At 36.0% G+C, this 8,259-nt stretch overlaps 1 protein-coding gene across 1 annotated transcript; it reads left to right on the top strand.

Annotated features, from left to right (window-relative positions):
• The first annotated feature begins 295 nt into the window (after positions 1–295).
• Positions 296–8,098, top strand: LOC113020576 (adhesion G protein-coupled receptor E5-like). The gene is made up of 18 exons (XM_026164656.2): positions 296–656; positions 2,152–2,235; positions 2,515–2,658; positions 2,770–2,922; positions 3,038–3,166; positions 3,300–3,343; positions 3,447–3,554; positions 3,775–3,928; positions 4,132–4,254; positions 4,338–4,528; positions 4,634–4,795; positions 4,900–5,094; positions 5,903–6,120; positions 6,212–6,272; positions 6,359–6,450; positions 6,580–6,748; positions 6,830–6,919; positions 7,251–8,098. Exons 1-18 carry the CDS (start codon positions 626–628, stop codon positions 7,290–7,292), a joined length of 2,190 nt encoding a protein of 729 aa, XP_026020441.2. The 5' UTR covers positions 296–625; the 3' UTR covers positions 7,293–8,098.
• The last annotated feature ends 161 nt before the right edge of the window (positions 8,099–8,259 follow it).

Genomic DNA, 8,259 nt, shown 5'->3' with positions numbered 1-8,259 from the left:
CAAGTGAGCTATGGCAAAAAGAGACATAAATTATCAGGGTTGCATAATCTAGTAGCATATTGCTGCAGCTGTGCAGTCGTCAGAAATACTGGATTTCATCTGTCACCACACCGCACCCCTCAAAAAGTTAGTTCCTAAAAAGCAACTTCTGGTTGTACTCCCATAAAAACTTCTGCGTCAGAGGACTGATCTTATTACTGTGTGTGTTAGAGAGAGAGAGAGAGAGAGAGAGAGAGAGAGAGAGAGAGAGAGAAACTCCTCCCAACTAAAATTCACAGTCACCACACTATGTCACCCCAGTAGTCAGACAGGCAGAAAGAGAAAGGGGATAGTTCAGTCTGTGAAGGGATGTGTGTTGTTGGGGAGTGCTTCAGTCGCTGAGTTATTGGTTTGCTGCTGTCAGCATAAACATTAGCTACTTTTTCTATATCAGTTCATTTGACTGGTGGATTAATATTTATTATTTTTCAGTTTTTTAAATGACAGAAACAAGTTAAAGAACCTTTGAAAGAGTTGAGAAGAAGAGAAAAGGTTGGGACAACCTAAAAGTAGATAATTCTGCAGTTTTTGTCTGGGTTGGTTAAACTTTCTTGAAACGGGTAAGGACTCTTTTTGCTTCTTCACCATGACGTGCAGATGGAAGCTTCTTATACTGGGTGAGTCACATATGTGGGAGATGGAATGGAAAAAATTATCTTTTAAGATTTTTTTTGTAAGGATCTGAATTTAGGATGAAACTTAGACAAAAACATTTTCAACATTTTCATTGAACTGCTGTCTAGTAATACTTAAGCTGTCTAAAATAATGTCTATGTCTAAACAGCAGTTTTTGCTTTTCGGACATAGAAACTCTTGCTTTTTGTTGCATTTGTTTAGTCACTTTTCTTTGAGATAAAGTCAGCCAGCATATTGTCATTGACAAAATTATAGTAAATGAATAAAAGTTCTCAGAGATTTTCTCAATTTTTTGTCGAATATCTCATTTCATCTAAGCTATAATTCCAATTTTTCATGAGACATTACAACCATGTCACATTCGTGCAAAAGGGGGCAACTCACCCAACAAATTCCATGATATAAAAGCCCAGTTATTACTTTCTTGGCTGACTGCGCATCATGCTACACATTAATTCTCACTTCATTACTGTCATGTGGTAAATATTCTTTTTAAAAAGTGTTTCCTTCTTATTTCTGAATGACACAGTTCTGACAGCTGATAGTTTTTCTAAAAAGACACCAGGGACTGTCGTTTCAGTGCACAGCACTGCTGCCCTTTTGTGAAGAAGCTGAATGACCGCCTTGTACATGTGCAGGTTTCCTTTGAGAGCTTTACTAACCATACACTAAGTCAGGGTTCGAGACTTGTTTAGAAAAGAGATTCTTAAAGGTTTCACTGGTTAAAAAACTAATATTAAGTTGACCTTTATACTTAATGTTTCTTCTCTTCTCCCCATCCTCCACCATCCTGTCAGCTATACAGAAAGTTATATTAAGCAATTGAACAATTTAGCAATGTTTTAACTTCTTCAAATTAAGTCAGGAAACAAATGATTAAGTGTTGCTGCATCTAGCAACCAAACGTTTTAAACTGGCAACAGTTTTCTTTCATGGAAAAAAATAAACTGTAAATACAATGACAGGTGTTTCATTCTCCACCCCCACCCCAAAAACGAAAAAGATGCAGCATATTTCTGAGCCATAACAATAAATTAGTTATTTGTTTCAAAGATTACAGTAAATTTCTTTGTGTTTTTAAATAGCCAACTTTATACGGTGCAGTATAAAGTGCACATCAGGTGTCAGTTAGGAGTTCAAAGTAAATGGTCTGTGCAAACTCGCAGATGTAATAATGGTTTGTTTTTGTGCTCTGTCATGTAATGTTTTCTCACTCATAGGAAGCACAGTTCTCCAGACACCAATGTGCTGTTTATTTTGAATCATATTTCAGACGCAGGAATAATGTGAGGAAATTATGATAGAGAATGAGGGCCTTTGCTTCTTCTTCCCAGACTTTTTACTATCACAACCATTTTTGTGCAATTTATATGATAAACAAAATTCATAATCAGAATAAAACATCAGAATAGATTAATGTTCAAAAGTTACTGAACTATAGTATACAAAGCTGACAGTTCTCTGCTTGTTTTTTAGCTCTGTCTTTCTTCCTCATCATGGTGCTGTCAGTATCAGCAGGCTGCCCTCAAGGATTTTCAGCAAAGAAAAAAGAGTGCATTGGTATGAAAATCTTTACAAAACAAAACATCTGACACTTAATCAGTAATGGAAAATGTGCAAGCTGAGCAATGTGTGCATTTTTTTTATTTAATAAATAATCTAATATTATCTATTAAATAATTTTATTAAAAAAGAAATAATTAAGATGTGTTTTAAACTTTTTCTATCAAAAGTTTGAGTTTTGATTTTTCAAGACATTTTTTTTAATCTGTAACAAAATCATATCAAAAAAAATATTTATGCAAATACATCTTTTCTAATGTTTGTGTCTTTACAAAGATACAAACGAATGCAATGATGGTGTGAAGCCATGTGGACAAAATACAATCTGCACAAACACAAATGGGAGCTACTACTGCCAATGTAAAGATGGTTTCAAAAGAAAGACAGGGGAGGTGAATTTTACAACTGGTGCATGCGAAGGTAAGTCATCTCAAATTTATGGTGATAACAACTCTGTGGTTGATTTGGAGAAAGTTTATGTCATACAGTCATAACTTATGTAAAGATTAAAGGTCTCTTCTTTTTTAAAAGATATCCAAGAATGTTTGGAAAACAAAGCCAAATGTGGATCTAACGCCAAATGTGTGAATACTATCCCCTATTACTCGTGCACCTGTGATGATGGATTCATTTCTACTACTGGGAATAAAAGCTTTCATCACGATCAAAATGCTACATGTGAAGGTAAAATGTTGTTCTCATTGGTGCTTCCATTTTAGAGTGAGCTCTTCAGTTTAAGGTGATGGCAGAGGATTTTTTTTCAGAGGTATTCTTACATGTCTTCTTCCTGCTGCTCTAGATATTAACGAATGTCAAAAAGGAAATCCCTGTGGTCAGAATGGATTATGTAACAACACACAAGGCAGTTATTACTGCATGTGCAACGCAGGGTTCACTAACTATGGCAACAAAACGGCACGGTGCACTGGTGAGAATACTGTCCATCATCCATTATTAAACTGGGGTTCTTCCCAGTAAATGCAACAGAAACAAACAGAACACTTATTGAATACCTCTGGTCATCCGTAAGCAAATTTGTTCATTAAACTTTCTTTCTTCAGAATCGAACTGTGATGTTTTCAAAGCTCTAAACGGGCTGGAAGAGGTAACTCCACATCACAAATACTATAAAGTATCAAAATTCAGCACATATTATGAATAGAGTTGTCTCACATTTTTGTTTTATCCACCACCAATCTCTCTTCTAGAAACTTCCCATTGTGAAGCAGCTCAATAAAAGCTGTCAGGAGCTCACAGGGGACAAAAGTCAGAATCCATCTGATCGGACAAACCAGACTGAAGAGGACTTATTGACGGTACTACTAAATTCAGAACATTTTAACCTTACTGCAAAAAAAAATCATCAAGTTTCTTGAAACCAGGCAGGAAAATAATGCTCTGCCTCTTTCAAACTGTCACATGATGCTCAGATGTCTCATAGACCGTTTACACTGAGGTAGCCTGAAAGTCTGCCTCAGTCTGCCTCTGTTTCTTGTTTCTCATGGTCTCCTCTCTCATTCCTCTCTTTGTCTTTAGAGATTGCAGTCAGAAATAGATCAGCTCTTGTCCAGTAAATTTCTCAAAGACAGAAGAAGAGTCTCCATCTTTCTGGATTTGGTGGAGAATGTTCTGAGGCTAATTGGAGCCATGACGAAGATGCCAGGGAGAAACACAACTTCCACTCACACAGGTTTAATAAAAATTTGCATTTGCAGCAGAATTTAAAAGAAAAACAAACCAACAAACAAATATGTCCAATTCAGGTAGATATGTTCAAATATGATAGGAGCTTTTGCCTAGAGCTTGTACATTTATTATTAATTACATTTTCTTCAGCATTATTGAACAAGCAGTGTAAGATAAGAAAAAACAACAACATTTATCTGGTTTCAGAGCTGAAAATGCTGGTACATCATGGGCCTGTTATATCCAAAAGAAACACAACTTTATCAACTAAGCATGCTCAGTTGGACATCCAGATGGAAATGGCGGCTGGAGAACCTGCCTATTACCCTGGTAATGACAACGAATATCAAATTTGTAGCCAATTTTATCACGTTATGACACACTCCAATTATTTTCTCCTTTTATTGTTTCAGGCTTTACAACAGTGTCCTTGATGAGCTACTCAAACCTGGAAGACTCTACAGATACCTTCTTTGATGGGATCAAACCACAAAAGTACCAGAGCTTTAAAATAAACTCCAAAGTGGTGACTGTCACTGTTAGCAACAGAAATACAAGCCACCTCAAAACGCCAGTGAATCTGACTTTGGACCACTTGATACAGGTAAAGAGGAGAGCTTACTACTAATGTTTAGGGACTGTGTTAATCTACGTTGACAAACAGGAACAACAGAACAGTCAGTATCTCTGGTGTACATCTGTTTAACAGAAAAATCAAACGCACATCTGTGTGTTCTGGGATTCCTCGGTGAACGGAGGATCATGGTCTGATCGTGGCTGCAATGTGGTGAAGTCAAACCCGGAATATACTGTGTGTTCCTGTAATCACCTGAGCAGCTTTGCTGTACTGATGGCCCTCTATGAGATGGAGGTTAAAACTAATTATATATACCATAATGCTTTTAGTTCAGAATAAGTTTAAACTTCAACCCATTTTCATACAATAATGTTACCATTCTTTCTCTTCCACAATAGAATAAGTTCGAGTTGCAGCTGATCACCTGGGTGGGCCTGTCCATTTCACTGATTTTCTTATTCATCTCCATCCTGACATTCTCAATGATCCGCTCCATTAAAAGCACAAGAACCACCATCCACCTGCATCTCTGCATCAGCCTCTTCATTGCAAACCTTGTCTTTCTAGCGGGAATCTCTCAGACAGCGAACAAGGTAAACAGAAACTCCACTTGCCATCAGCATGTGTGCATTAGCAGAAGTTTCTGCCACCTTCAAATATAACAGAGAACTGTATACTAAGTTGCAGCAAAGCTACTGTTAAATACCCCAACTCTTTGATCTTTGGGCTGAAGGAATAACAACACTCAGTGTATAAATGCTCAATCAACAATCTCTTTAATCTATACAATTCTCTTTATTCCATACAACACTTTGAGCATTACAAATGTCCGAATGGGAGATGTGCACGGGAGGGTGTCCGGCAAAATCTCAAAGTGTCTGACTGTTTCTCACATTCTTATAGCTTCAGCCCTCCTCCAAACTAAGCATTCACATTCTTTCTCTCTCAGTGAGCCTAAGTTACAACCTTGGCTTCCTGTGCAATATGTTTTGTTCTTTCTACAATCAGAAAAGCAAAGCCACGATTCTCTGCAAACAGTATTCTCTTTATAAATCAACAGTACGAAGTACCATAGGATAGTGTAATTCATTCACAGTAAATCAGCAGTCAAATGTAATACAAACCAGCCTAATCAATCTAATAATTTCACCTTCTAACTATAGTATAATGCAACCGAAAACTATATAATGATTTCATAAGCTTAAATCAGAGGTATAATGTAACATAAGACAGTGTAATAATCTCACACTACTGAATTATTCATAAGAGATATTAATAAGAGATATATAATAGACACATAAACAATTGAAAATTTTCTAGACATTTCTCCCTCTTCATATTCATCCACATTATTCATGTCTGTTACCCTGATCCTCCTCTTTCCTTCACTTTCCCTATTAGGCTGGCTGTGCAGTGGTAGCAGGAATCTTGCATTTCTGCTACCTGGCAGCGTTTTGCTGGATGTGTCTGGAGGGCATTCAGCTGTTCAGGATGGTTGTCCTCGTCTTCAACACCACCTTTAAAACCCTCCACATGATGGCAGTTGGCTATGGTGTTCCAGCTGTTATCGTTACCATCTCTGTCTTAGCTAATTCTGGAGGATATGGCACTAAGAGATAGTAAGTTTTCCCAGTTCCAATTATATTGTTCTATCGTTAATTCAAGTTTGAATTACTTACTTACTTACTAAACTCTTGATGTGCATTTCAGTTGTTGGCTAAATCTGGAAATCATTTGGAGTTTCTTCGGCCCTGTCTGTGTCATCATCATTGTAAGTATTTAAATAATTATTGAGTTTAATGTGATCCAAAATGGTGACTTGTGTTATGTTTAAACCTCATCTCTTTGGTCTTTCAGATAAACATTTTCTTCTTTCTCATAACTGTGTGGAAGTTAGCACAGAAGTTCTCAAGTTTAAACCCTGATCTTGATAATCTGCACAAAATAAAGTAAGTCACAACTCAAGCTGCCCACACTAAACGCCCCATGCAATTGCTGTGTGGAAAGTATAACGTAATCTATTGCCTCACCAAAGTACCTCGCACATGACATGTATGCATCTTTGTTGCCTCCTGCAGGGCATTCACCATTACTGCAGTGGCACAGCTGTGCGTTTTGGGCATCATGTGGATCTTTGGTTGTTTCCAGTTTGAGGAAAGCACTGTAGCCATGTCTTACCTGTTCACCATTTTTGGCAGCCTTCAGGGTGTTATGCTCTTTATCATGCACTGTCTGTTTTCCAAACAGGTTAGTCACATTTGTCTCAAAAGTAAGGGACGAGTTCTGCTGTCTTTAGTGATGCCCATACTAAAGATTTTCTGAATTTAGGTGAGAGAAGAATATGAAAGCATCCTGGCCAGATTCTGTGTGCCTCAGAAGAAGAGCTACAAAGAGTTCAATTACTCCAGCAAAGCTCAAGTAAGCAGCTATTTATATTTTGTTTTCCTTTTTTGACTTTGTCACTAAGCAATATTAAAGTGAAATCAAACATTTATTATAGAACATTCATTTTGATTTGATTCATTTCATTTTCATTCATTTTGAACATTTGATCTATTATGGAACAACTACTTAAATTTTAAACCCTAACGAAACTCAATTCTTTCCCATTGGTTAAAGAAGAAAATAAAATGTTATACTTAATACTTTTTCATACTTATGCAACTGTTCCTCAACTGTTCCCTATACTTAAGGAACAGTTGAGATGGTTTTCACAGCTGATTGAACTATGCCCCTTTGTCATCTTCAGGCATCCAAGAGCAGCCAGGACACAGGAGAGTCTCATTTTTGAGAAGCTAAAACCTGACTTGAGACAAACTCTGATTTGCTGGATACTTTCAGTCATTGGGACATATTGACATCACACTTATAACGCATCTGTTTGCACCTGTTTGCTTTGTTGCAAAATGTTGTAAATATTATCATTCTTTACTATGTGTGGGCCTTTTATTTTAAGTCACTGAGTTATCTATTCAAATCATTGCAACTTACAAAATCCTTACAAAAGAAGCATTTTGTTAAGTTTTTCAAACAGGAAATTATGTAAGTAGTTTTAGAAGCATAAATCTACAAGTATTAAAAATTTCAGATATGAAAAAATGTTTTCAGATTATCATAATTGTGTAAAGACCTGTTGTATCAGGTAAATCTAATAATGCTAATTCTTTAATTCAGGTACTGTATTTAATGAGCAATCTGAAACATATTTGCTGAAAAGCACCTTCTTCAACCACTTCCTCAAGCTTCTGAAAGACCCACAATAAGAGGACAATTATGAGACCGAAACATATATTTAAATGTTTTAAAAGTTTGTGTTTATATTGCTGAGCAATTTTCCTGTTTTCATTCTTGACTGCATCCATTCTCTGTGTTTTATCATGAAGCTATTTTAGAAGATTGTAAATTTTTTTTAATGCATTTACAGTTTGCAATTACTTCTTTATTTATGTTTATTGTTAAAAACGTTTTTTTAATTATTTTTTTAATGTTCTCCTAAAGGTTTTAGGGTAAATACATATTCTGATGTATATCATCTTTAGTGATTTTAAAATGTATCACATTTGATATAGAGAATAAACTAGCAATGAACACCAGAAAGTCAACTTTTTGGCCATTATTTCAGAACACAAAGCTTTAATTCAATGTTAAAGCATTTTCATAATACAGACTGCACCTTATGGTGTAATTTCCCCATATTTCGCATATGATTTCAATGTCATCTTTTTGAAATCAGGGTATAATTTTCATAAAGTACGTCC

This window comes from Astatotilapia calliptera, chromosome 4 (assembly GCF_964374335.1).
Source record: "Astatotilapia calliptera chromosome 4, fAstCal68.1, whole genome shotgun sequence".
Taxonomy (NCBI): Eukaryota; Metazoa; Chordata; class Actinopteri; order Cichliformes; family Cichlidae; genus Astatotilapia; species Astatotilapia calliptera.
The sequence above is the reverse complement of the archived record's forward strand: the minus strand, read 5'-3'. Positions and strand labels throughout refer to the sequence as shown.

Excerpts from the sequence above, each read along its gene's own strand:
- LOC113020576 (XM_026164656.2), top strand. The coding sequence starts at position 626 with ATGACGTGCAGATGGAAGCTTCTTATACTGG. Across the intron at positions 4,255-4,337 it reads AGAACCTGCCTATTACCCTG|GCTTTACAACAGTGTCCTTG; the intron begins GTAATGACAACG and ends TTATTGTTTCAG. Across the intron at positions 6,451-6,579 it reads GATAATCTGCACAAAATAAA|GGCATTCACCATTACTGCAG; the intron begins GTAAGTCACAAC and ends TGCCTCCTGCAG.